Source organism: Pyricularia pennisetigena (genome assembly GCF_004337985.1).
Source record: "Pyricularia pennisetigena strain Br36 chromosome 4 map unlocalized Pyricularia_pennisetigena_Br36_Scf_6, whole genome shotgun sequence".
Taxonomy (NCBI): Eukaryota; Fungi; Ascomycota; class Sordariomycetes; order Magnaporthales; family Pyriculariaceae; genus Pyricularia; species Pyricularia pennisetigena.
The window spans coordinates 2,337,034-2,364,593 of NW_021940918.1; the positions used below are offsets into that span (position 1 = coordinate 2,337,034).

Genomic DNA, 27,560 nt, shown 5'->3' on the forward strand with positions numbered 1-27,560 from the left:
ACTGCAGGTCTCTGTGTATGTGTGCTAAACAAAATGCCCCCCCCCCTCTTTACTTTCCTAATAAGTAGGGGTTCCTCGGCTGACCCTTCTAGGCGCTAGAGGACAGTGACGCCCGTTTTAATTCCGAATATTTTGTGATCAGTTTCTTGTTGTCTAGAGCCCTCTGCGCCGCGGCCTGGCCTGCCTCTGACTTGCTCTTCGCCACTCCCACACCCAGCTGTAATCCAGACTCCCCCCAACCGTCCAAAACGACAGCCACGGCGAACAGAGGCAACTTGTTGTTTTTGTCCTTCTTTTTCGGAGGAGGAAGATCAACGTAACTAAGTTTGATTCCCTTAACGACAAGCATGGCTGCTAAAGTCTCCTTTGGTGTTCGAATTGGGCTTGGTGCTGCAAGAGTGCAGTTGTCAGTCGGCCCCTTGGTGGAATCGGATTCTAGGCTGTCTGTACTCGTGACTAGGGAGCGCTGTCTCTTTTCTTCCGCTTTGATTTCGCTTTTTAACTTCCGCGCCCACAGCGACTTGAGCCAGGCTGCTGCGCGGTCAGTTCCATGGACGGGATCAGAGGCTATAATTGCGCCGACATAAGCTTCGAAAAGATCACCATAAATCTTGGTCCGTTTCTTCTGCATCATAGCTTGTCCGCCAGGATTTAAACCCATGAATTCTGGAGGGAGCCTGGCTCTCTTCTCCAAACTGTACGCTTGTGTCCATTGAGCAAGAGAGTCGTTCCTTATCAGCACTTCTCGCAACTGTGAGGAGGCACCATGTGACAAGGCTGGGAACGTCTGATAAATGAAGCAAGTCGCGAAGAGCTCCAGATACGCATCCCCTAGCCACTCAAGGCGATCGTAGGACTGGGGGCCGCTGCCTCTACTGCCCACCATGTTTGATGAATGAGTGAAGGCTGCCTTTTCTATAGAGGCATCCTTGATCTCAGGAAGGGGAGGTAGGCCGTTTTGAATGTCGTCAGAGGTCCACTTCGTGTATGAACCATGTGAAGACACTGCGATGGTGTCGCCGGAGGAGATGACTGGCTTGGCATGGTCGCCGCGGCTCTGCGATGCCAGCGCCTGGGTCGATTTTAGAAGACGTTCGCTCAAAGAAACCAGCCGATCACAAAGAGCCGTGTCAGCAGCCAAGGTTGTTGAGCTCTGCATTTGCCCAGGGTTTCTGAGGGTCTCCATAGAAGTATTCAAATCCTGCCAGCATTGCAACAAATCCTTAATTTGTTCGTCATCTTCAAGCTTGGCCCTTTTGGGGGAGCCACCGTGGGGCTCACAGTGACTGCGTTTGACCATATCGATCAAAGACAAATATTTTCTTAGCAGTGTAAAACAAAGTGTAGAAGTCGATCTCCAGCCTGCCTATGTAGGGGTAAACTGCTAATATTGCACGCGATTCAATCTTGCCATCGACCAAAGGTCTGAGAAAAGTCGCACAGGTTTTGGTATAATATTTTGCCGATCAACAAAAGCCGATACTCAATACTTTTGCGTGGTGGATAAATTGAAAATACCTTGTGGTGTTTCGAGGCAGTCATCTATCTCACCCACAGATGACTTTCGATAATTGCACCTAGATAGACCCACTTATGCCTGCATGTATGTGGGTCTATACCCCTGCAGGAATATCCAACGCGATGGAGAAATCCGACTGCACGTCTTTGAGATTTTGCATGACGCTTCTTCATTGTACGGCCATTTTAGACACCACGCCCTCAAGCTATGCGAACAAGATGAGTGTTCCACGAGCGCGATTACTGCAGCTGATGAAGGTGAGATATTAATCTTTTTGCTTCCTTCCTCTCCTCCAACCCTTCAATCTACTAACTCGGCCACCTATCCAGGCGCAATGCGAAGTCTTCTCAACGGCGTATAACCCCGAAGGTGTTCGGACGGGCAACAAGATTCTGCGACAGAGGTTACGAGGCCCTGCCCTGGCGGCGTATTATCCACGACGTGTCGTAACGCTCCGAGACTTGAGGAAGGAGCTGGGTCCGGAGTTCATGATAGAGGATGAGGCTGAGGAGGACCGACTGTTGAAGATTGAGGAGTACGTGTCTTTGCATCGCGCGCTAGTGCTTTGCTTGCGCCAATTCCAGGCTTTTACAGATCGCTAACAACTAATATAGGCTCAAGGCTCGCGGAAAGGGTGCCCCGAAGAAGAAGACGAAGGGTTCAGCATCGGCATCAGGTATGTTTCGTGGTGGTCACTACTCTACTTGCTCGCATCGTATCTTGCAGTCTATCTAACAAAGCGACCCCTATCTAGATGCTCCGAAGAAGAAGAAGAAGTAGATCAGGATGCAACATGTGTTATGAACCGACTGTATAACAAGCTCACAGACCTCTTTGGAATTCCTTCATGCTAAAATAGCTACTGACATTTGTTGACTTTCCGAGCCTTTGTAAAAGCCAGTTTACTATATGGTTTAACACACAATGGGCGCGCCTCTTGCCGACTCAATCGCAATACTGTTTGACTGAGTCCAGTCGCGGACATGGGCATTCGATATTTTGGGATATGAACCTGGTGTCAGTGTGTCGATGCTTCAGAGACATGGTTATTGAGAATCTGATACGAGCTGAGTTTGCACTATAAAGCCGTCAGAATATAGCGTTCCATCCACTCAGTACCCATGATCAGGCATACTATCACGTACTGATGCCTCACTGCAAGGTATGGGCTATATAGCCCGCTTTCGCACGCACATAAACGTACACATTATCGAGCTTACATCTCTCGAAGCGGTGAAAAAATGAACCTCAGTTTTTACCCGGGTAAAGTGCACAACAAAAGGAGGGCTTGCCCATATTCTCTGTTCTGAAACCACCCCCTCGGACGTATGTACTATGGTTCTATATTTCCCCGGTTTTCACAAAATTTTGCTGTTACACTGTGGAGGCTGAATTTGAAGCATATCCTTAGTGCCATAGGGACAGCCAATCGATTAAGCTTCATCTTGGTTGAATCTGATTGTCAGGAGTCGAGCCGAGTTTAGAAGCTAGGAATCCCGTGAGCTCTAAAGATACCAGACTTCGACCCAAGTTTAGTATTTGCTATGCTTTCGTTGATGGTGTAGGCGTCCGGGAATATTGTGGTAGCGCAGAACTGCTCGTACAGTCCCAGTTAGGCAGGTGCTCACCAAAGGTCTTGCTGCGGTCGTCACGTAATGGTGCTTTGAGGCGCATGCTACGATGGATGCTGACCCGACCAGGTAGATTCTAGTACATAAATGCTTCATCACAGCTATGCCTTCGTCGAAACCCCTCCCCATTCACGACCAGGTTCCCACGTGGCACTGGCGGCAGTCGGAACATCCGCAACGTCCTTTTTGGAACAGAAGCAGTAGTATCCCAGGGTCGCCAGTAACTGTGTGTGGTGAGGTATGTTTCTTTCCATAAACTACGTCCGTTTGCCGCCTCAGGGCAGGGAAGAACTTCCATTGGCAAAGCATCGGCCGACCGACTGACCGACTGACCATCGCCCTGTTTGCAGACTAAATGTTGGAAAAGCGGCCAGAAATTAGGATTTTGCTACCCCGACGTTTTCTGCCAAACAAGATAACTCAGGACCAACTCAGCAACTCTTCACCACAGATATCAGGTCCGAACTGGTTCCGAAGCCAGGCGAGAATCCCCACAATCCTTTTCCTCGTCTGGTATCACACTCATTACCTACCAACTGGGCAAAGTAGCTGGCCTTGGGTGCGTGAGATTGAGATAGGTAAGATACACGCAGATATCCAAAATTGGGAGCCTATTCTCATTTTCCCATTCACTATTCTGTCGTTCAGATTCCGTCGCCCACCACCCAAGTCAAGAGGTCCTTCCTCGGGTTCCATATCCACCTTGTCAACTCTTGCCACACTTGCACCCATCTTCTTCCCTTGCAGACAGCTAACTCTTTTTTCTGTCAGTCCATCCTCACCAGCTCCTTAATCTAGTTCTTCGTCAATTCTTGTGCGGCCTTTTATTTGTACAAAGATCCTCCACTCCCACAAGGCCCATCAACTTGCCGTTCTCTCGTCAGCATCAGACTCCACTCTTTGATGTCCCTTACTGTCTTGATCTTTGAGGCATCTCTGTCATATCAACCAAGAATTTGCCATCATCCTGAAGTTAGCCTGATCTGGCATCACATCGAAGCCAGTACTGGGAGGCAGAGTCTGACATCAACATGTCTGCAACCGCGCCTGGTGTGAGACCCAACTCTGGTTCCCCAGGTCTTCGTCTTTCTTCTTCAGCATCCAAGAGTCCATCGCATGACGAGAATCTCAGGCTATCTGACGATTATTCCCAGCCTTATCAGGTATTGCCCTCTCAAACTCTCCGTTACTACAGCAAGCTTTGTTTCCTGTCTCTTTGATTTTACGTTTGACAACATTGTTTCCCATATTGCGGCTCGTACTGGCGGCCAGGCAATTCCAGTCTCTTCTTTATTAGCTTAGATCCAGAACGTGCTCAGCACTCCATCAGAAAACTGACTTGATTATTCTTGACGTAGGACTTCAGGATGCCTGTCAACCTGAAGAAATCGGTCAGCGCGCTGGCAACCTCCAAGCTTGCAAACCAAAGCTCTGCCAAGGTAAGCACCCCTAGGAGAGAGCCCTAATATATGTAGAGATCACGAAACTTACAATCGCAGAAGGCGAAACTCACACATGACCTTTCATCATCCGAGTCGTACCCAATGGACAGACTGCTTGCGAAGCTTTCGGAACATCAAGCCGTTAAGACTCAGCATAACGAGCCGACCGCAACATTTTCGGACGACGAGCAAGTGTTCCCCCGAGTTCTGGATCATCAATCCTCGTGCAGCTCGCTGCCTATCACTCCGGCCAATGACATTTATGCCGCCAGCACCCCGACCACTCGTCCGGCGAGTGCTACGCCGGAGAGCCACACGGCTGCCAACGATGAGGTTACTCGCCTGAAGCTTGAGCTAGCCCGTGCCAAGAGCGAAATCTCTCGCTTAGACAGCGAGCTTATCAATCGACGAATCGAAGGCATCGAAGGCAATGAAGATGGCTTGGACCAGACTGATAAGTCTATATTGGCCATGACAGGCGAACTTGGGGGCCCGAGGTTTCCGGCATCTTCCTCTTACAAGTCCACGAAACCTCAATACGCACGGGAGACTCCGTGGCCCGCCCAGGATGACTCTCCGTCGGAGACTAGTGATTCCCTATCGACTGGAAATTATGGCCGCTCTCGAGGAATCTGGGCTTCTGGAAAGAATAGCATTGCTACTCAGAGCAGCTATTTGCAACCAACGACCTCGTCCTTGTCTGACCCTACCCAGCAAGTCTCATGGTCTGGTGCTGGTCGAGGTTTTGCCGAGCCCTGTGCCCCGCTGTACGGACCGCCCGCGGATGCTTACCGTAGTGACCGCTTTGGTTCCGGCAGCGATATGGGGATGAGGCCCGCATCTGGTCGCCGATCTAATCGTTACGACAATCGCTTCGCTGCTCCTCAATCCTTTGAGCCCGGATTTGGTGGATACGCGATGGGATACAGCCAGTTTGACTCTGTAGCCAGCTACCCAGGTGGAATGCAGGCCCCTTTGTCCGGCGGTCTCATGGCCCACGCAGGCGGCATTCACCAACCATTTCAACAGCCGATTGGCACTCCGCTGTCTCCCCACGCCACCGAGTTTACCTCGAACGCAGCATCTTCCTGGAAGTCTGACGTAAGTATAAAATGAAACTATTTAGACTGCGATGACTGATTGCTGACATGCTCTTTGTCGTAGGCCGTCGCGACCGAGGGCCAAACTTATCTGCCGACCACCGAGCCTCTGAATTATCGTCGGCTTCTGGATCGCAATGTCAACTGCAACTGGAAGTACATTGTGGACAAGATCGTCTGCAACAACGATCAGCAAGCTTCGATCTTTCTTCAGCAAAAGCTCAAAGTCGGCACTCCGGAGCAGAAATACGAGATCGTTGAAGCCATTGTGGCACAAGCCTACCCACTGATGGTCAACCGTTTCGGCAACTTCCTAGTTCAACGCTGCTTTGAGCACGGAACACCCGAGCAGGTCATCAAGATTGCAGAGGCCATCCGTGGAAACACACTCAATCTTTCTATGGATCCTTTTGGTTGCCACGTTGTTCAGAAGGCGTTTGATTCTGTACCTGAGGATTACAAGGCCATCATGGTGGGCGAGCTTCTGCGCCGCATTCCTGAGACAGTCATCCATCGTTACGCCTGCCATGTTTGGCAAAAGCTCTTCGAACTGAGATGGACAGAGTCGCCCCCCCAGATAATGAAGTTCGTCAACGATGCCCTGCACGGAATGTGGCATGAGGTTGCCCTGGGTGAGACCGGGAGTCTTGTTGTCCAAAACATATTTGAGAACTGTCTTGAGGATGACAAGGTAAGCCTTTTCATTTTGTCGGACCCTTTTGACCGATCGAATCCTTGAGGAAGGCTACTGACATTACAAATTCTCTTTCCCAGCGGCCTTGTATTGAGGAGGTTCTTGCGAACATTGATATTGTTGCCCATGGTCAATTTGGCAACTGGTGTATTCAGCACATCTGCGAGCATGGTGCCCCGGCAGACAGAAGCCGAGCCATCGACCACGTCATCCGCTACGCAGCGGAGTACAGTATGGATCAGTTCGCCTCCAAGGTTGTTGAGAAATGTCTGAAGATTGGCGGTTCCGATTTCCTTAGCCGCTACCTTGATCGGGTCTGTGAAGGCCGCGTCGACCGTCCGCGCATCCCCCTTATTGATATTGCCAGCGACCAATACGGAAACTACCTGATCCAATATATTCTCACGCACTCTACACCTCAACACCGCGAGATTGTGGCGGCTCATATTCGCAAGCATATGGTCTCTCTACGTGGTTCCAAGTTCGGTTCTCGTGTCGGTATGCTTTGCACCAACCCCGCCGTGGCTACCAGACCTGGTCCAGGTGTCGGCCCTGCTATGGGTCGGATGCCTCCGGGCTCTCGGTTCGGCGGTGCTTACCGCTAGCCAACCCTTGACTGAGCACTTGTGCAGTCATCATACGTCACCCGCGTGTCTATCTAACTGTCTGCAGCACTTGCCCTTGGTTCAGCTTCTTTCCTTGTCGTTAGAGCCTGCATCACGGCTCTCGTCAGGGCAAAAGATCTGGTATCAGTGCTTGTATGCGAGCTGAAGCCGATTTGGCTCACCTTTTTGATTCACCATGCCACGAGCCAAATTTCCATCCATCGTCCGATTCAGGAGTTCACCTACGACATTCAAGATTTGCGCGTTTTACTATCATCTTCCCAGTCAACTAAATTTACAAATCAACCGAAATCCTACGCTCGGGAGGCTACTGCCCAATCGAGTGCTTTGGACACATTATATTTACGATTTTGCGATATGGGCGGTTGTCAAAGTTGCGAATAGTGGTACAGAACAACAAACTGAGCATCCGGGCACTCATCTTCTTCATCTTTTATCAAGGCGGTGAATGAATGAATGTTAATGCGCACAACCTTGGCTTCTCTTCTTACCATTTGGGGATCAGCTGAGTATAATTTGTGGGGGAACCAGCTTCGATCTAGTGGTCGTGTTTAGTGGCGCAACGAACAGAGGTGATCTGGCAATTCATGGAGGTAAACAACAGAGAGGAGGTCGGAACCAACAGAAAAAAGATGTCAAGATTGTTGGAAGTTTTTCTTTTACCTTTTTTTTTTCTTTTTTGTTTGTTCTATTCAGGGGTCAGGCGTTGCCTCAAGCAAGCAGGTGTGCATGTAATTTTTGTTAATGCGGGACCAATGCGTGGGCTTTTACATCGCTAGGTATTTATCCATGTTAGGCGTTTGGTTCGCTTTGTCTCTTTCGTCATATGATTTTTATTCGAAGGGTGACGAAATACATCAGGCAAAGAGACACCATAGAAATACTATCTGAGCTGTTTATGCATCGCTTGACCTGGTGGGTTTCTCGACGCAAGGCTACTATTTGATTCGGTACATTACGAAGATCGATCCAGTAATCATCTCAAGAGCTGCAGCTGCATTGCATTGCTCTCTTGAATTTGGGAACATTGGCTGTCCACCGCTTCTCCTCTGCCTCGTCACCCTCGTACACTTTGCCATCGAACGTCTTGCCGCTCCAGCTCTCCTCGAACGGGTTGAGAGCCAGGTGCATCAGACGCCTCAGGACATCGCGCTCACCTTCCTTTTCGACCCTCCGAATGACCTCGTCGAGGATCCATCCCCTAGGAACAAAGTTGGGATTGACGCGCCTCATGGCCTCCATACGCTCCGCATCTCGAGGTTCGCCCCAGTCCTCCCTGACGCGGTCCCGCCAGGCGCAAAGCCAGGCGCCCACGCGCTTCCTGGCCTTCTCCTCTCCCAAAGTGCCGGTGACGCCCTCTTCGTAAAAGAAGAGGGATGCGTTCTTCTCGGCGTCGGCCTCGGTGCTGATGTCGGAAAGGGGCAGGGAGCTCAGGCGGCGGAAGAAGAAGTTAAAGTCGAGCTCCGCCGCCTCCATGGTGTCGAGAAGCTCACTGAAGAGCTTGTCGAAGTCCGACTCCTTGTGCGTCCGCAGGCCGAGCCTGGCGCACATGAGGCGCTTGTACTCGGCGAGGAACACGGCGCGGTATTCGGCGCCGGCCTGCGCGATGAGGGCCTCGGCGCGGTTGATGATGGGCTTGGCGGCCGCTTCGTCCTTGACGCCCTTGTCTACAAAGGTCGGGTCGTCAACGTCTGCTCCCACGCCGAGCAGCTCGCCAAGGGCCTCTCCCAAGCGGACGAGGTTCCACCAGATGATGGTGGGTTGGTTCCGATAGCTGTACCGCAGCGAGTGGTCGTCGTGATTGGGCGTGTAGGACGGATCGAAGACGTCGACAAATGCAAAGGGGCCGTAGTCCATGGACAGGCCCATGATTGATGTGTTGTCCGTGTTCAGCACGCCGTTCATGAACCCATAAGCCTGCCAGCGGGCGACTGTGATGGCATTACGACGGCAAACTTCGCGGTATAGACGGACGAACCGGTTCTCGGCCATTGCCGAGGGGCCCTCCACTTCGTCTCGAGGGACGCCCCGACGTATTGGAGATTTTGGTGCATCTTGCGGAGGAGACTCTACCATGGAAGCTAGGGCTGGCGAACACTCTTCCAAGCTGGGTTTCTCTGGATCGACAAGGCGACCAGGTAGCTTCTCCCACCCACCAAAAACATCCTCGGCCACATAGGTGCCCAACTTGCGGATCAGTCCCCTGTCGCCCCTGGCGCGTAACAGATCAAACGTTCCAAGCCTGATCCACGACTGCGCAAAGCGGACGACGATGGCGCCCGGCTCTACGGTCTCGCGGCGCACCTTTTGGTGAGGCAGCAGACTCAGGGCCAGGGCGCGCGTGGTGGGGATGCCCAAGGCGTGCAGGCTCTCGCTGGCGACAAACTCGCGTATGCTGCTGCGCAGCACGGCCTTGCCGTCGGCGAAGCGTGAGTAGGGCGTCAGACCGGCGCCCTTGAGCTGCACCTCGTACCTCTCCCCTGTCTTGGGGTTGGTGGCCTCGAAAAGGCTGATGGCGCGGCCGTCGCCCAGCTGGTTCGCCCACTGGCCGAACTGGAAGCCGCCGTAGCACTGCGCCCAGGGGTAGCCGTCGCCCTCGAGCTTCTCCTCGTCCCAGCCGTGGAGCTTGTTGCCGACGACGGTCTGCAGGAAGTCGTCGGTCTGGACCTCGGAGGGGCTGATACCTAGAGTGCGCAGGGCTGCAGGGGAGACGGCGAGCAGCTCTGGATCCCTTTGCCGCTCCGGCCGAACCCAGGAGAAGAGGGCTCCGCGGACCATGCGTGGGCCGATCTGCTCGCGCGGCGTCTTGTGTGAGTCGGCCGGGGTAGGGTATTCCGGGTCGGCCGGGAGGGCCGAGGTGAAGCGCCAGGATTTTGGGAGGTCGGCGAGTGTCACGCCATCGTTTTCGGCGCTGGCAGACCCTTGTTGATTTGCCGCTGCCGGCGTTGAACTGCCGGTGCTGGAGTGTGCCATTTTCTTCTTGTTTATGGGTGACGACCCGAGGGTGCCTGTAATGGTGGCGCGGGTAAATGCCACGCTTGATAATGCGCAAAGTCGTGCAGCTGAGCGGGAACGGAGATAAAGTGCCTGCATCAGCGTCTATGCAGATTGTGTTCTCCCTTGTTCTTTATACCTGTCGAGCTGCTTTGTTGATGCTCGCAGGGCTTCCTTTCGCCAAAACGTCAAAAAGCATGTAACAAAAATGCAAGAAACCAGGCACCCCGTTGTAAAGTTTACCAGATCTAGAGCTAGACTAATATAATTCTTAATCGACTCAGCAGTGCGTTCGTAGTGATAATTATAAATCAATTTCCGAGTGGCAAGACGGCCTCGGTTGGATGGAATTCTGCCAATCAAAGTATGTGACATTGCCGGGAGCTGCGGAAGACACAAATTTCATTGATGCATTCAGCACGTCACTTAGAACCTGGGGAAGCTGCGGTGGGGCTTGGTTTGGTGTGGTGGGCGCTGAAAGACAGTGGATTGCAGCTCATTCCACACCTCAGCCCTAGCAACTTCTTGGGTGTCGATTTTGGTAAAAGAGATGATGAATACCTGTCTAGATTATGAGTTTCCCAGCAGCATGTGGCGACGACTGTAGTCTAGCAGTGATTATCATTTTGACTGACTTGACTGTGACAGCGCAGAAGACCTACCTGCAAAAGAATATTAACCTTGTGTCTTAGTTGATGCCCACGTAGGTACCTACCTACCCAGCTTGCTACGCATGCAGGTACCAACTGATAAGGCCTGGGATGGTTCTCAGAGCCAGAAGTCAATCTGCCACCGGTTATAACCTGCAATTGTTCATCTTTAGAAAAGTTAAAACCCTTCGGGCAGCCGGTTGGTATACAGTAATCATTGAACCGTTTCATTCCGATATTCCTTTGGCGATGCAATAGTAATGTGGCATTTTCAAGTCCCACTTATCATGTCATCCTTTGCGTTGATAAATATAAAAGAAGAAAAAAATGGTGGAATACATAGAGAGAAGGAAGATGGCGGAACAACACTCGTGGTACATCTGCATAGTGGCTGCATGCTGTCGTCATAATGCTAAAAGCTGCGACTCATTTCGCCCCAGAAATCAGACGCAGAAGCAAACGAAGATACAAAGCGCAACCACTCGACTTAGATAATATACAACCCCACATCCACACATTGCATGTGCATGTTGCGTGATTGCCTTGCATTGCATTTGAAACGTATGTCCTGTTGAAAGGGCCCCAGATCAGATACACCTACCTACCTGCCTTGGCTCCATTTTCGATCTGACATCGTCCACAGAAGAGAAATCCACAACATAACGGCACTCGTCAACCTGTATATTCATTCTATTATTTCCCACCTAGCCTCTGAGCTAAAACAGACATGAACTCGGCGGCTTCATCCCACCAGCCAGACGCCTCGGGTGAGGCTCCCAAACAGCTCAACTATCTTCCGTATCTGAAGCTGAACGATGGCAACCAGATTCCCATGGTAAGGAAGATCATAGAATTGTCGGTTTTACTTTGTGAGGGGTCGAAAACATTTGTACTGAATTTTCACTCTCCAACTGGTTCAAGCTCGCATACGGCTTGGGAACAGCCCAATGCCGAAGGGGTGGTGATGTCGACCCAAAACTGGTTGAAATCACCAAGATCGCTCTCAAAAAGGGCTACAACCACTTGGATGGCGCCGAAGGTATAGTTGCTCGTGCCTCTGCTACATGATTGTTTTTAAAGTTCCTACCTGCGCACAAAAATGTGTCCATGGCTGCTAAACGCAAGTTTCAACAAAGCCTACGGCAACGAGGAGGAGCTTGGCCTGGCGGTAAAAGAGTCCGGCCTGCCCCGCGAGAGCCTCTTTATCACGACCAAGACATCCTGCAGGCCTGGCGTCACCGCTCAACAGAGTCTGGATGCGTCGCTCAAACGCCTGCAGCTTGACTATGTCGACCTGTTCCTGATCCACAGCCCCTTCTGGGCCAAGTCGCCCGAGGAGTTGCAGGCCAAGTGGGCCGAGATGGAAGCCCTCAAGGAAGCCGGCAAGGCCAAATCCATCGGCGTCTCCAACTTCCTCGAGGAACATCTGGAGACCATCCTCAAGACGGCCAAGGTCCCACCCGCCATCAACCAGATTGAGTACCACCCGTATCTCCAGCACGGCGATCTGCTCGACTACCATCGGAAGCAAAACATCGCCACGTCGGCGTACGGGCCCCTGACGGCCATTACCAATGCCAAAGGGGGACCTGTTGATGGCAAGTATGACGAGCTGGCCAAAAAATATGGCGTCACGCCGGGGGAGATTGCGCTACGATGGTGTATTGACCAAGGAGTCGTGGCCATCACGACCAGTGCAAAAGAAGACCGTCTGGAGGCGTTGCAGAAGAGGATCCCGAGCTTCAAATTGACGCCCAAGGAGGTACAGGAAATTTCGGAGCTGGGCAACCAGAAACACCATCGTGGCTTTTGGAACAACAAGTTTGCGGCGGACGATCGGCGTTGACACCAACTTAAAGGGACACACATCAAGGATAATCAATTTCTTTTTTGTTGCAGAAATGGCGTCGGAAAAGGTGTCAAACTGTGTGGGGTCTCACAGTCGAAAAAAAGTTTGACGCCAGGAAGAGCGAAGCATGTTCGTAACCCCGACAACGACAATATTATCAATGCCGCCGCGGGCTACTCGGTCAACCCCAGTTTTGGGATGAACTGGTATTTCCCTATGAATAATGCAATTTTTATAGTTCATCATCCGATTCTGTCTCACTGCCATCATCCTTGTAGGCTGCTGAAGCCTTTGATGGTGGTGGTTTACGAGCACGTGTTGCAATTGGCTTTCCCGCGGATGCCTGACGTGTGGTAGGAGAACTAGGGGCAGGAGCAGCAGTAACACTAGCCGTGGCAGCCATTCCTCGACCGGGTGATTTTGCCTGGTCGTTGGCCGTTGGGCTGATGTCGTCTGGTTCACTCGCGGTAGCCTGGTCGTCCTCATCGCTAGTTTGCTTTTCATCGCCGGAAGAGTTGCCGTGGTCTCCGCCCCCCTGCTTAGGTAGGTCGACATCCATCGCATCGACTTCGTCATCCGAATCACTGCTTAGGTCGGCTGCCGGCGCCTTGCGCTTGGATTTGCGTGCGACCGGGGGTCGCCGGGCCGACTTGGCTAGCGATGTAGCGTCGCGATCATCATTTTCTTCAACCTTCCCTCCATCGTCCTTACAATCAAGTTGACTGGAGGTGGCAAGAGTGGTCGAATTCAGGCCCCCGCTCTTGATGACATCGTGCTGCTCTCGGATCTTTGCTTTCTTCTCGTTGAGCAAAAGTCGGAATTTATTCAAGAGTGCAGCCTCGTGCTCCGCCTTGGCTTGCACTAGTTCCTCCAGCTGCTTGGTCAACTCACTGACAGCTTGTTCGCACTCTTCTGCTTTGGCCTTGGCTGAAGCAAGCTCCGTCCTGGCGTTATTAGTGAACTCGAGGGCAAGCCCACACCAGTCAAACAGCTCAACTGCCTCGCTCTCATCCTCTTGCAAGTTGATGAGCCCGAGGCGTTGCTAGTCGTTGTTAGCGGTAAGTCAGTGCGGGAGGGATTGTAAACAAACAAGCTCGGTTCGATGACATGAACAGTAAAAATGCCGAAATTGTGCATCGGGGCGACTTGCCGTAATACGCTGGAACTTTTTGCGAACAGTTATCTGCAGGCCGGACCCCACGGCGGCCGTAAGGTGAATATCTGGGACCACCTCTTGGCCGAGGAGAAGGAACTCTAGTATTTGCTCCCATTCTTCAGACGTGCAGGGGCTGTCCTTGGGCCTGAGAGTCTGGATACTACTGTGCTTTACTGTTTCGTCATTGAGTCGAGTTGGTCCCCGATTTTAGTTTGTGTGGGTGGTAGAAAACAAGAAGTAGAGTTTTACGAAACGCATGAAATATAGTGACAATGGTGGGTTGTGCCGAGAGAGCCCGGTTTCCCAGATATTCGTGGGGGAAGTTTGATTGCAAATTGACTTTGAGATGAAATTTAAAATTGCAATTCAAGGTAAGCTGGCTGTCAAATCGACTTACAGGTGACAACATAGGGGGAAGTACCCTCAGTCGCTACGATTCTGACGTCCAGGGGACGTGCCTTCTTGGATGATGATGGTTGCACGTGAATCAAAACAAACGACCCTTCGTCCTCGTCCGATCGGGGAATCCTGAGAACATGTGGGCGGGACATCGTAGTCCAGGGAGGAAAACACCAAAGAGGAAAATGGCCGCCGAGGAAAAAGAAATAGCAAAAAGAACTAGAATGAAAATCTCGGGTTGTGGCAAACAGAGCCGGCAGGCCAACTCAAAGCTTACGAACGGCAACCTGTTTGCTTGTTTGCTTGTTTGGTCGGTTGGGATTGGGGTTGGAGAAGGTCGAAACGAAACGAGACATAAAAAACCGCCTGGGGTCTAGGCCTTGGACTAAGACTAGCTTCTGGTATGCGTGTGAGTGTCTGTTCGTGTGTGCGCCCGCAGCTATATCAGCCTTTCTCTATTGACTGTGTCAAACTGGGGCAGAATGAGAGGCTGAAACAATGAACATGAGGAGGCATGGACGTTGAAAGGTCCAAGGCGTGTCTCAGTTCAGCCGCCTTTCGCTGACTGGCTGGCGCTTGGTGCACCTTGAAGTCCAGGCAGCCGAGATGCAAGGCTGCTTTTCTTATGGGCGGGAGGAAAATGTGGGGAGGGCCACGACTTGGACCCACAAATCCCAGCTAGAACCCTGAAGTGGACGCAGAACAAAAGAGGAGGGAAAAGCAATACTCAGAAAAAACAAAGGACAAAAAAAGCATGCTGTTCTTTCGGAGTATGCCGCATGTGCATGATTTTTACGAGGTGTGAAGGCCCCCATATTTCCTTCTTCTGCGGACACCTGGGCTACGTTTTGGGCCAAGTCAACTACTGCGCTGTCATTGTATGCATGTTTGCGTGTTCATGTGCGGGTACCTGACTTCCCATCCCAAAAGCCAAAAATCCAAACGAGAACAGACACCCGCTGTGGAACGCCACACCCCCCCAAGGTGTTGAGTTTAGCAAATTTCTTTATTTGTTACTACTGACAAACCATGAAAAATGAAATAAGGTACCTGGGAGACTATTTCACAAGTGACGAAATATCGCAATGTGCTTGACGTAACAGATAAATGAGAGAAAGGTGTGGAATATGGGGCCTTAAAGAGCCAAGATGTTAATAACATGTGTCACGACTGAAGATCTCTCTAGAAACCACAGTACGCGTCGGTACGCGAAGGATCGCGCTCGGATCTCCGTTGTGGATGTCCAATCAGCTCAACCGACAATGAAGCTCTGACAATCGAGGAGCGCACGGACCTTGACACTTACCAACCTCGTTGATCCTTGCTTGCGCGATCCTTGTCTTGCCTGTCTCTGGTGTTGGCCCCTCGCTCCTCGTCGTTGCAGTTGAGAAGGAGGTCCACATCACGACAACAAGAAAAGTCAATGGGTAATGCACCCGGACGAATGTGGCATGGCACACAAATCCCAAGTTCTGGCAATAATTAACGAATTAAAGCTTGTCTGTAGGGTGCGAAAAATCTCACCAACACTGCATAACTAGACAGCATGCGATGAAGATATCGTATTCTACTGCAATATTAGATGATGAAAAATATAAGAATGTAATAAGGTCTATACATATGAAATAATGGTGGATTAATGCGGAAGTAATCCAATCTATAGTAGATACCGCAACGCCACAACACGCACCCAAAATACGGAGTAAGTAAGCCAACCCACAGGTCTGGTCACTTCGATCCATGGACTTTTTGTCACTCACTGCTTGGCAGCTAGAGTACTCCAGCCTCCTCCCTCTAAAACGGGATGGGTCCCTGGTCTTTCCCGCCTCTTTGCTTTTGAGCAAAACCTGCGCATTTCCCTGCTTTGTTTTTTTTTTTTTTTTTTTTTTTCTTTCAAGCACCTGCAGAACGTCACATATTCTGTGCATTTCATTGCATTGCATTCGAGCCTTACGACACTCACAGTTGATGTGATCCTGGCGGGCGGTTTCCTTTCTAATCTTGGAAAGGAAAGCGAATGCCTAACGGTGCGAGATTAGAGGTTGATTGCGGCCTACCTTACAGCGGATTACGTTACCCGACAGAACCTAACGGCCCGCTTTACGCCCGAACTACTGCGACCAAGTTTTTAGTAGGGATCTACCTAACGTGTACAGTACGAAAGTACATAGCAGATTGGATATCCATTTATGGTCAATTCAGCCTGCAAAACCCCCAACTCGCTTCGCTCACCGTTCTTCCAGTCCGCTCCACTTCTTGTGCAGCTCATCCCCTCAGGTCCCCCATCCCCTTCCCACCACAAATCACACTGCCCTCACTATACACACCATCTGCTTTTGACCGGAAAAATTCGATTAAAACCATTCACCACCATTGACACCCGGACGGAATCATCTCTCCACGGCGTCGCAAGGACCGGGAATCCAGGGACCGATAAATTTAACCGAGATCAGCGGCGAGCGAAAAACCGAGAAGGGAACGAAAAGAAACAAATATCGTCGAAAACTTTTCACTCGGCCAACGAACGCTAATTACTCAGCTGTCAATCGCTCCACCACGCAACACTTCAGAGAAAGCGATGCTACTAGGCCTCGGGCGTCATTGTCGTTGACTATGAATCTCCACAACTGACCTCGTTCAAACTATTGCTGTCGCTGTAAACAATCCAATTAAATCAGCGACTGGATTGGACCTCCGTTTCTCCGTGTCGCCCGCGTGCGCATCCATCAAAAGGAACCGCGCGATGACGGCGTGGACACAACCTGTCGCCATGGACACCCTTCGATTGAAACCGCGCCAGCCGGTCGTCGACGATATCGAAAACTGGGACGACGATGATTTTCTAATAGACGACGACATCACCTTCCGTAGCAGCGGCTCCAATGTAACTGGCCAACTCACCCGACGTGGATCCCACTCTTCGTTTCGATCCGAGCGCGAATCTATCCAGGGCGAGGAGCAATGCCTGCAACTCCCTGATGTAGATGACGAAAAGTCAACATTAGATGCGATTGCTGCCGCTGCATCAGCCGGAATTCCGCTACCTAGTAACATTACCCCTTCGGCGTTGATGGGAGGCACCATCAAGAGACTTGGAGGCCGAAAAATCAAGAAAATCATTCAAGAGGACTGGGAGGAGGATCTGGAACTTCCCGAACCCGGACGTGCACTGCGAATCAAGCCGCAAGACAGCTCCCGATTTCCAGAGTCTCTACGCCAAATCAGCAGCTCAACGACGACCAGCCCCGTAAAGCCGACCAAGCCAGCACTGGTCACTCCAGAGCAGAAGGGGCGCCAGTCGAGCGCCGCTTCGAGCAATATTAATCTCGACAAATACAAGGACAACGATGACGACGACGACTTTTTTGGTGATGGAGCTGATACCATCAAGGTGTCAAAGACCCGCCAGGTGCTCAAGCCGGTTTCACTGATAACACCACCCACGCCGAGCAAGAACGAAGGCGATGATGATTTCGAAGCGGACTTGGAGCTGCCCTCTGACGGCAAGCTCAAGCTGTCTACCCGCAAGGATATCCCAAAGACCCCGTCCCTGAACACCCTGGAGGACTTTGACTGGGGTGAGGGTAGCCTTGGGACGAGGTTTGGTGGCACTAGGCGCGATGGTCGCTCGGCTCGGAGCTCGTCTGTTTCGGCGATGAGCCCCAGCATTGCAAGCTCTTTGACCGCCGAAAGCGAGGACGAGGCCATGGATGGTTTGGTCTTGCCAGAGGGACCAGTAGACTTTACCGAGAGGCTTCAGAAGCGACGGCCAAGTCCATCACCGGAACGGCAGCCTATTCAGGCACCTCAGCTTGTACAGAAGCCTCCACCGCTCAAGGCTGCCCTACCAACGCCTACTTCAAGAGCCGAGCCCGAGAAAGAGGATTTCTTGAGTGGCCTGGACATTGGAAACGGTGAGGTGTTTGACTCTAGCAAGCTTACTCTTCACCGCAATGTCAAGGTCAAGGACACCAGGACAGGTAGTCCGAGTCGACCAAAGACTGCAGCTTCCATTACTTTCACCAACAAATCTAGCGGCGCTGTGTCTCGTCTGCCTCGTCCCATGGGAGGTCATGAGAGAACACATACTTCGTCCTCATTGGAACCCGTCTCGGAAAGCGGGGGCCCAATACCTCATCCCCGCAGATCACAGTCAAGGCTGGGCCATTCTTCCCAGTCTTCAGTCACCAGCCTGCCTACTCCAACCACTCCCTCATCTACTCATTCCGTGCTCCCTGCCACACCGCGGCGGCGAGAGATAGGTCACAAAACCTCGAACACATCATTGCACAATGAGCCTACAACGACAAACGCCCAACTCTTGCGACTCAAGCGGTCTCTGCCAGTAATGAGGGCTCCGATCTCGCCTGCACGTCCTCCTACGCGTGGCGGGTATGAACGCCCACCATCTCGGAGCGACACGCAATCGCGACCATCCTCGTCCCACATGAGACCCAAGACGCCAGTGGAGCGAACCAGAGCCGGACAGGAGAGTGCAGCAGCGCAGGCACGAAGGCACCCCGTTCCTTTCTTCGCTGGAGGTGCATCAAACTCGCAGTCGCATCACGTGATGAGCAAAACCTCGCGTACCTTTCGCCGCCATGATTCCGATACAGGCATGGACCTGAGGCCATCTTCACGTGCCGTGTCGAGATCAACGATGCGGTCGCCTAGTCCGAGCAAGAGGTCCCGTGTAGAAAGGCTTGCGCAAGAGAGCATGATGCCGGTGAAGCCTCGACGTCAAAGACACTTCGGGGATGGAAACGAACTGGACGGGTTTGACGATCTCGCAACTTCTGCCCAGGCCGAGGCGAAATGGATCAAGCAGCCAGCAAGTGGAGCCAAGGCTCACTTGAGAAATAAGATGTATCAAAACGTCCACCCGGACCGGAACACACCCTCCCCTGCGTTATCAAACGCCACTGCACCTTATTCGCCGGCAAGATCCGATTACACTCCTCGTTTCGCCAGGGACACCGCAGCAAGTAGGATAGCCCGAGAGACATCTCTCGCTCAACGAGCACCATCAAACGGACCCTTGGCTCCCCTTACAAGCCAACGCGTTGCTCAGCTTACGACACGGAACAATTTCAACAATGCACACTCACAAGCGACGGTTCGCTCAAAGAAGACGGCCAAGAGGCCACCCCAGTTGAAACCCTTCCTGATTTCTAACCTCACCACTACGCGAGAAACAAAGAGTAAGCTACATTCTACCCTTTTTTTTCGCTGGAATAGCGGGCTATGATTACGAGAAAAAACGGCTGACGGAAGTCGCACCCATAGCTGTCAAAGGAATGGTATACAACCCTGAAACGTATCGCTGGGAGGGCAATGACAATGCACTTGGGGCCTTTGATGCCCCCGCATCTTCGCCCTCGACGGCATCGATTCCTAACTTCACGAGGGAACGAGAAAATGCAACACCACGCCCAGCGCTCATCACACCCATTGGCGCGACAAAGGGTGTCCAGGTCGTCGGTGGCATGGTTTTCGACCCTCAAAACATGTGCTGGCTCAAAGTAGGATCGCACACCACCGCGGGTAGTGAAGCTGATCCAATGGACGGTTTCAACGCCCTCGACGACGAGGATGACGTGTTCAAAGATATCCCCGATTTGGAGGACACGTCGGCTAAAGCACACGATGGCGCAAACGTCGGTGGTCGCATGAGCGACATCAAGGACGATTGGATGGTCGGCGAAGAGTTTGATGTCGGGCCGGAGTTTGTCCGTCGGCAACGGGAAGAAGAGGCCAAGTGGAAAAAGAAGTGCGAGCAATGGCTCAGCCCTCAGCCGCGCGATCGTGAAGCTTGGCGTTGGACCATCAGAGAGATCGTCCTTGGCATTCAACAATAAGGTGTCTCGGTCTGCCAATTGCTGCCAATATACAACAAGAACGCCTGCACCGTCTATCTACCGACATTGGACGACTCATCATATGAAACACTCGCTCATTACTTTTCTTTACATATATCTGACTCCAACGGGCGTCTCTTTATCGCATACACCAATCTAATCCGCAAGGAGCTCAAGGCATCTTGTATAACTAGAAACGACATGACGACACGGACACGACACCATTCACAATGTATCATTCATGATACAAGCATATACAGTATCTTCATACAGATTCTTTTCCTTTGTTGTTGAGGGGGGAACATGGCGCGCCACGGCTGGCTTTCAATCGCAGTCGGAAGACCAAGTGGCTCTCTCTGTAGGTGGTTTCATTGTTAGCTTGGTGGCCGGTCCCTCACACTTATTGCTACCACATATTTGCTATTTGCAAATTCTCTTCCTGTTTCCTTTGTCTCCATTTTCTTTCTTCTCCGTTGCGTTGGTTTCAAACCGGAAACGTACTTTTTTTTCTTTTCTTTTTAACTGGATGATCATGGGACGCTTTACGACTTTGGGATTATTTAGTTTTTCTTTTGATTTTCCAGTCAAAAGATTTCAAGGAGTTCTCAAGGATGGCCGGGCATAAAAATGGTGAAAAGAAGCCAGAGGGAGGAAGATTTTCGGGCTTGTGTGCCCTCTGCTTCATTCTCATACAGTATAGGGCAATACTAGAAGTGTACAATATCAAAACTCTAGGCGGTGATGAAGCTGATCTTTTTATACAGTTGTGTCTTTGTTTTCCCTGTCTATCCGTAATTTGATTGTGCTGTAATTAAATTTGCATGCAGTCAACGGTAGCTTTCCTGAGGAGAAGTGCTGCTACTATGGATATGGAGCTGCTCAAGTCAATCGAAGTTGTAGTGGGGCGGCGAATCGCTGTGACGACGTTGACAACCGCTGCGATTGCGGGGCATCCAACGTCGCCTGAATATGGACAGTGCAGCTAGAGCTAAATCGACTTGCCGCATGTTGCTCGTGAGCTTCAACGTCCTCGCATAGAATTGAGCCATAAAGCCATCCATTTCATAGCAAGCCGCACCGCTCTTCTTCTCGGCCGTCAGCTAAGAATTGCATTGCTCAGAATCGAGACACAGGGCACGAGAGAAACAGGACTTTATTTTTTTTTCTTTTGCACAAAATGGCCAACGAGGTCGTCTTTGCACGGCAGTTCCTGTCGCAGCTCGATGCGCTGCCCACCAAGCTATCACCGGACCATGTGGAGGATCCAAGATCATACCCAGCCAGGGCCGCCGTATGTACAGAACTTTTTTTTTCTTTTCATCTAACCTGCGATTTGTCCTGTCGGCTGGAAAGAACCAAAGCTAACCCCTCCCCTCGCTCTCTAAACAGTACATCCTCCCGAGGCCGCCCAAGGCCATGAGCAAGCCGCAGGGCCGGGCCGCGGCGCCGGGCTCAGATCGCAGCGTGGCCGTGTCGCTGCGGTCGCTGCGCAACCCGCCGCTCGACATCAAGCTCGCGCCGCAGCCCGTATCGACGACGTCGGTGCAGGACGTCAAGGCCGCCGCCGCCGAGCAGGCGGGCCTCCCCGCCGACAAGATGAAGCTGCTGTTCAAGAAGAAGCCCGTGGCGGACAGCAAGACGCTCGCGGAGCTTTTGGAAGGCAGCGGCGACGGCGACACGGCCGTCGTCGAGTTCACTGTCATGGTGCTCGGCGGCGCCGTCCCCAGTCGGCCGGCGGCTGGTGCCGAGGCTGGAGACGTGCAGATGAAGGATGTGGCGGCGGCCGCGGCGCCGGCTTCGACGTCCACGGCTCAAGGGGTCAGCGGCGTCGACGTGCTCAAGACTGACGACTTTTGGACGGACCTCAATGGCTTCCTGCTGCAGAGGGTGAGGGATGAGAAGGTAGCGGATGAGGTGTCTGGCTTGTTCCGAAAAGCTTGGGAAAACAAGTCATGATATGATACGATATAAGGGATTGGGTTTTGGGGGCGTGAGCTTTTTGTACTGGTTGATCAGCCCAACTAAAGCATGCAAGCGTGAACATCAACTCTCTTCTTTTTTTTATCCCAAAAAACTAATAAAGACGACATGACTTTGATGAACAAACAAATCAAATAGCTGCGGAACCTTTAAAGCTCTCCTGTCAAATGCGCCCAATAACTACCCTGAAGTCCCCAAGTCCGCAAGCACATGTGTCCAAGGCAAAAGTTGACGGGACACGTTGTAAATCACCGCCTCCATCGTCAGGCTGACACGGCACCAAGGCCGGGCACACATCATCAAAGACGCCTCCTTTTCGCATTTATTGAATATATGTCTGGAAACTGATGTCATCAGAGAATAGCTTGGGTGTCGTAGACTGCAAAAAAGAGCAAGACAAGAACAAGAAAAGTAAACCTTCGCACGCGACGTAGACTCGGCTTGAATTTATAGATGAGCACGCCTAAACCTATCCCAGCTGTACGACGCACTCTCTACCCTAGCATCTTTTGTTCGTCTACAAAACATCCCTCTCGAACTCTTCTCTCTACTAAAAGCGCGGCGAAGGAATACAAAACCCCCAGGGCATATCCACGCTTAAGCCAGGCCCTTGCTGACGGCCTTCAGGACAGAGTCGTATTCGATGTCGTCGGCGTCGTTGGCTTGCAGTTCGTGAGCGATGCCGTTTAGAGAGCGCTTTAGGGCGTCCTTGGATGCGGCGTAGATCATCTTGGGCTGTTTTTGTTAAAATAGAAAATCTCAGCAGGTGGTTCCAGGGGAGACTATGAAGGACACGTATTCTGTCAAAGGGCAGTGTAGGGGGTGGGGATATAGGACAGACCTTGACACCAGCGTCATCAGGAGACCAGGCAATAAATGTGATCTTGTTCCTACATCAGGTGAATTGGCAATCGTCAGTATGGTGGCCCGGGCATCTCAATATTATCCTTTTAAAGGCTTGCATACCGTTCACCCTCACCCGAAGCCAGGGTGTAATGGAAGTCGTAGACGGCGTAACGGGGGCCCTTGCCAACAGCACCCTGTAGTATCATTCGTTTAGTTAGAAACCGTGCTGTGATCATGGCTCATACAAGTTGCCGCCACGATGGACATGGCATGAAAAGAAGAGGCCGGCTTACGCTTGGCGACTTGACGGTAGCTTCGACGAGCTTTTTGCGGAAATTCTCATAGTCGGAATCGCCCGAGGCCTCCTCAACCACAATCTCCTTGTTGTTGTCTGAGAGCTTGAAGATGATGTACTTGATGTTCTTGCCAAGCTTGAGTTCGTTGTACTTCGTCACGCATTCCTGCGAGACGGTGGCTCTATCTCGATGCGAGCGCGAAGCAAGTAGGCACGCGAATGATGGTTAGTCTTGAGGTGTTTTCTTGGATAAGGCGGGCGTTCTGAAGTTGGGCCGCAAAAAGCTATGGTGATTATCGGCCCGTCCCTCGTACGACTGCGCCGCCCCTGCTTTTTTTTTGCCCATCATACAACGGCGTCGTTTCGTCTCGCGCTGCATGGCTACTACCCCGCGATGTAGACATCGATTTCGCTGTCCGAGCGTCTGCTGAAGCCTCGTGCACGGCAGTGAGGGGCAGGCTAGAAGTATGACAACTCGCAGGAAAACGGAGGGGCGCACGATCGCAGTCGATGGAGCCAGGCCGGTAGGTGTGATGCATCGCAATTTCACATGGAAAGACAGAACGTTACTAACCCGGATTGAGACTAGAATAAAGAATTGTCAGTCTTGTCGCGATGGGGGGCCATTGATGTACAGTATGGGGAATGGGAGTAGGTCGACGAGTGCATTTTGCAGCTGCGCGCGGCCGAGAAGCCCAGGGGGAAAGCTCACCATGTTTGCTTTGCGCGGTTTTTGGCGGGGAAACCAAGAGTGGCTTTTGAAGGAGGATTCAAATAGACCGTGGGACAGAAATCGCAGTAAAGGGGGGGCTGTTGTCGCGATTTAAAAGTCCGTCTTGGATGTCAGCGCAAACAAGGACACGAAGCAAAAAGACAGGACAAAGGAGGATACAGCTCTCTGTCTCTCTCACTCTGTTTCGTACTTTTTATTGGAGTATTTTGCTTAGAGGAGAAATGGGGGGGTCGAAGGAATTTGGCGGCGGCGACGGTGAGCTCTTGTGAGCCGGTGCCTGCTATCTGCCCCGCCTTGCTGGGGCGGGTCAGCCTTCCCCGTCTGGCAAGTGCAATAACCCCCGACCGCACCGCAAACCGTAGAACAGGGGAAGTACCTGAGTGGGATTGAAGACTGCGCCAACAACCGTGACGTACGTACCTGGAGTTGTTTTCAGTACCTGTTGCCTTACGGTAGATCAATCGGCAAGGATTCACGAAAGTTCAGGCTAGATGTTGTAAAAGAGATTTCAGACTTGGACTACGTATTCAAGCTGCTTGTCTCTTCTTTTTCCGTTTCTGCGACTAGGATTATGTGTTTACCTAGTGAGATGATGGATGGAAATCGGGTGCCTAAGAACTGTCTGCACACTTCCAACCTGCGTTGCCTTTTGCCCCAAGTAACTTCGGGTGACGTGCCATGTCAAGTCTGAACGAAAGCGTCTTTGCCGGTGGGGTGTGGGGCACAGAATTGATCGGGCAACGCAACGTCGCGAGATGAGCTGCCCTGTTTGGCTGAAATTACAAGCTCCATCCAGTTGTTTCTAACTCGAGGTGCTCCCGGGGAGGGTACAGTCCACTGAACAAAACTATTCGCCAAGGGTACCTATCATACAAGAAATTTGCTACGACTGACAAAATCAGGCAGGCAGCCGATTCGAAAACATAAGCAGCAGGTCAAGGATAGTAGCTATTCTAGTAGCAAAAAAAAAAAAAAAAAAAAAAAAAAAAAAAAAAAAAAAAAAATAGGTGCCTGCTGAGGAATTCGCAATTCCCCTCGAGCAGATTCTTGACAAAACACGCGTCTCTACACGTTACATCAACACTGCACGACACGCCATCACAATCGGAAGTTACCTGCGTGCCAAGATGCGTCACACAACATACGCACTCACTACCAGCCGAAGGCCGTAAAAAAATTAACAAACAAGGTAGGTATCTTCTTTTTATCTACAACCCTGGCTCAACCCAAGGAACCAGACTATTGTACAGTTGCTTTCTGGGAGATCCCCAGAAGCCTCTTCAGGCAACTAATTAACAGTTTATATGGGAGGGAATTTGTATGAGGAAAAATTTCGGGGAGGGGAGATGAATGGGGATGAGCGAGATCAGCTTCGTAGAACCTCTTCGCAGGCATGACAAGAGAAATGCAAAACTCATAACACCGATTTTTGGAGACCCTCCCATATACATGCCCTTCACGTACCCAGTGAAAACCGAGTGCGCGTGGTATTGTTACAAAAAAACACACGGCTGGTCGCTATTCGTCCCAGCCTACCAACAACTCTCTTCAGCAGCAGGCGGCGGCAGCTCTTACATCATGCCACCCATACCGCCCATGCCACCCATGCCTCCCATACCACCCATGCCGCCACCAGGGCCCTTCTCCTCAGGAGCCTCAACGATGGCAACCTCGGTGGTACCGAGCAGCGAAGCGACACCGCTGGCGTCAAGGAGACCGGTGCGGACGACCTTGAGCGGGTCGACGATACCGGCGTCGATCATGTCGACGTACTCGCCCTTGGCGGCATCGTAACCCTTGCGGAAGTCAGAGCCGAACTCGTCCATGAGCTTGCCAACAATGACGGAGCCCTCAAGACCGGCGTTCTCGACGATTGTCCTGGCAGGGCGGGTGATGGCGTTCTTGATGATGCTAACACCGAGCTGCTGGTCAAAGTTGGCCGACTTGACGTCGCCAAGGGCCTGGCTGGCAGCCTTGAGCAGAGCGGTACCACCACCGGGCAGGATGCCCTCCTCAACGGCGGCACGGGTGGCGTTGAGGGCATCAACGAAGCGGTCCTTCTTCTCACCGACCTCAACCTCGGAAGCGCCGCCGACCTTGATGACGGCAACACCACCCGAGAGCTTGGCCAGACGCTCCTGAAGCTTCTCCTTCTCGTACTCCGAGGTGGTGGGGTCGGCCATGACGCCACGGATCTGCTCGCACCTCTGGGTAATCATATCCTTGCTGCCCTCGCCATTCAGGATAATGGTGTCCTCCTTGGTGATGGTGATGGATCCGGTGGAGCCTAGCATGTCGATGGTAGCCTTCTCCAGCTTGACATCAAGCTCATCGGTGAAGACGGTACCGTTGGTAAGAACGGCAATGTCGCCAAGGATCGACTTGCGGTTATCACCGAAGCCGGGAGCCTTGACAGCAGCGACCTGGAGCTGGCCGCGGAGCTTGTTCAGAATGCAGACAGCCAGAGCCTCGCCCTCGATGTCCTCAGCGATGATGACAAGCGGCCTGCGGGTCTGGGTCGAGATCTCGAGAGCGGGGATGATGTCCTGGACAGCCGAGATCTTCTTCTCTGAGAGAAGGATCAAGGGCTTCTCGAATTCAACCTTCTGGGCCTTGGCGTCGGTGATGAAGTAGGGCGACACGAAGCCGCGGTCGAACCTCATACCCTCGGTAACCTCAAGCTCATCAATTAGGGTCTTGCCCTCCTTGACGGTGATGACACCCTCCTTGCCAACCTTCTCCATGGCGTTAGCGATCATCTTGCCGACGTGCACGTCACCGTTGGCCGAGATGGTGGCGACCTGGGCAACCTCCTCGGCGCTGGTGATATCGCGCTTCTGCTTGTGCAGGAAGTCGATAACGGCGTCGACGGCAGCCTGGATACCGCGGCGCAGATCCATGGGGTTGCAGCCAGCAGCAACGTTCTTGACGGTCTCGGAAAAGATGGCACGGGCGAGGACGGTGGCCGAGGTGGTACCGTCACCGGCGACCTCGTTGGTCTTGGACGCGACGTCCTGGAGGAGCTTGGCACCGAGGTTCTCGAACTTATCCTTGAGCGTGATAGCCTTTGCGACGGTCACACCATCTAGAGAGAGTAGTTGTTAGCTTGCCATGCCTCGCAACAGGAGCTAGAATTTTAGGGGCCCTTCTCCGTACCCTTTGTGATCTTGGGCGAGCCATAGCTAGACTCGATGAGGACATTGCGGCCCTTGGGACCCAGCGTCGTTGAGACGGCCTTGGCCAAAGTGTCAACACCAGCCAGGAGAGCGGCGCGTCCCTCGACACCAAACTTGAGCTCCTGCCAGCCGAAATAATGTTAGAACCTCAAAACCTTGAACCAGGCGCAAAAGTTGCTCGGCCAGAGAGCTCCAAAGCTGGTGCAGCTTACCTTGTGCGCAAAGCGAAGCTGCTGCGACAGACCAGCGCCGGGCCTGAACTTTGCGGCGGCGGCCGAGGACCTCAGGGCCGAAGTCCTAGTCCTGCTGCTAACTGCGCGGTGCATGATGTGTGTATGTGTGTATTAAGATCGGGAGAAAGAAAAAAAAAAAGGGAGATTAAAACTCAAGTTTCAACAGTAAGTGTACAAAAGGAGAGTCGTGCAGTGATTCAAAGTCGAACCTCGGTATGGGATTTCGCTATTGGGTATAAAAAAACACGGGTTGAGGATGGAAAAGATGAGGAGAGGAAAGGGAAGAAAAAAAATAGAGGTCGAAAAATTGCTTGTACCAGAAGCTTCTCCAATTGAACTCGGCGATGCGGCGCCCGTGCTGAAGTGGTCCCCCAAAAAA

The 27,560-nt window shown here is 52.0% G+C and overlaps 9 protein-coding genes across 9 annotated transcripts; 4 read left to right on the plus strand and 5 right to left on the minus strand.

The window, feature by feature from the left end:
* Positions 1 to 88: 88 nt before the first annotated feature.
* Positions 89 to 1,300, minus strand: PpBr36_06283 (uncharacterized protein; the record flags this gene model as incomplete). The annotated part of the gene is made up of 1 exon (XM_029893429.1): positions 89 to 1,300. The coding sequence occupies one exon, from the start codon at positions 1,298 to 1,300 to the stop codon at positions 89 to 91; it is 1,212 nt and encodes a 403-aa protein (XP_029745927.1).
* A 410-nt stretch (positions 1,301 to 1,710) lies between these two features.
* On the plus strand, positions 1,711 to 6,991 carry PpBr36_06284 (uncharacterized protein; the record flags this gene model as incomplete). Its single annotated transcript, XM_029893430.1, has 8 exons — positions 1,711 to 1,776; positions 1,849 to 2,054; positions 2,134 to 2,195; positions 4,346 to 4,431; positions 4,509 to 4,589; positions 4,650 to 5,693; positions 5,757 to 6,383; positions 6,467 to 6,991. Exons 1-8 carry the CDS (start codon positions 1,738 to 1,740, stop codon positions 6,989 to 6,991), a joined length of 2,670 nt encoding a protein of 889 aa, XP_029745924.1. The 5' UTR covers positions 1,711 to 1,737.
* Positions 6,992 to 7,993: 1,002 nt separating this feature from the next.
* On the minus strand, positions 7,994 to 9,985 carry PpBr36_06285 (uncharacterized protein; the record flags this gene model as incomplete). The annotated part of the gene is made up of 1 exon (XM_029893431.1): positions 7,994 to 9,985. One exon carries the CDS (start codon positions 9,983 to 9,985, stop codon positions 7,994 to 7,996), a length of 1,992 nt encoding a protein of 663 aa, XP_029745925.1.
* Positions 9,986 to 11,383: 1,398 nt separating this feature from the next.
* Positions 11,384 to 12,502, plus strand: PpBr36_06286 (uncharacterized protein; the record flags this gene model as incomplete). The annotated part of the gene is made up of 3 exons (XM_029893432.1): positions 11,384 to 11,491; positions 11,578 to 11,695; positions 11,793 to 12,502. 3 exons carry the CDS (start codon positions 11,384 to 11,386, stop codon positions 12,500 to 12,502), a joined length of 936 nt encoding a protein of 311 aa, XP_029745923.1.
* A 235-nt stretch (positions 12,503 to 12,737) lies between these two features.
* PpBr36_06287 (uncharacterized protein) lies at positions 12,738 to 14,212 on the minus strand (the record flags this gene model as incomplete). The annotated part of the gene is made up of 3 exons (XM_029893433.1): positions 12,738 to 13,547; positions 13,683 to 13,834; positions 14,059 to 14,212. The coding sequence occupies 3 exons, from the start codon at positions 14,210 to 14,212 to the stop codon at positions 12,738 to 12,740; spliced, it is 1,116 nt and encodes a 371-aa protein (XP_029746056.1).
* Positions 14,213 to 16,803: 2,591 nt separating this feature from the next.
* On the plus strand, positions 16,804 to 19,918 carry PpBr36_06288 (uncharacterized protein; the record flags this gene model as incomplete). Its single annotated transcript, XM_029893434.1, has 2 exons — positions 16,804 to 19,261; positions 19,347 to 19,918. 2 exons carry the CDS (start codon positions 16,804 to 16,806, stop codon positions 19,916 to 19,918), a joined length of 3,030 nt encoding a protein of 1,009 aa, XP_029745921.1.
* Positions 19,919 to 21,095: 1,177 nt separating this feature from the next.
* On the plus strand, positions 21,096 to 21,874 carry PpBr36_06289 (uncharacterized protein; the record flags this gene model as incomplete). The annotated part of the gene is made up of 2 exons (XM_029893435.1): positions 21,096 to 21,209; positions 21,308 to 21,874. 2 exons carry the CDS (start codon positions 21,096 to 21,098, stop codon positions 21,872 to 21,874), a joined length of 681 nt encoding a protein of 226 aa, XP_029745922.1.
* Positions 21,875 to 22,495: 621 nt separating this feature from the next.
* PpBr36_06290 (uncharacterized protein) lies at positions 22,496 to 23,388 on the minus strand (the record flags this gene model as incomplete). Its single annotated transcript, XM_029893436.1, has 5 exons — positions 22,496 to 22,633; positions 22,740 to 22,788; positions 22,865 to 22,938; positions 23,038 to 23,221; positions 23,354 to 23,388. 5 exons carry the CDS (start codon positions 23,386 to 23,388, stop codon positions 22,496 to 22,498), a joined length of 480 nt encoding a protein of 159 aa, XP_029746566.1.
* Positions 23,389 to 25,343: 1,955 nt separating this feature from the next.
* Positions 25,344 to 27,274, minus strand: PpBr36_06291 (uncharacterized protein; the record flags this gene model as incomplete). The annotated part of the gene is made up of 3 exons (XM_029893437.1): positions 25,344 to 26,857; positions 26,929 to 27,070; positions 27,161 to 27,274. 3 exons carry the CDS (start codon positions 27,272 to 27,274, stop codon positions 25,344 to 25,346), a joined length of 1,770 nt encoding a protein of 589 aa, XP_029746565.1.
* Between the last annotated feature and the right edge of the window lie 286 nt (positions 27,275 to 27,560).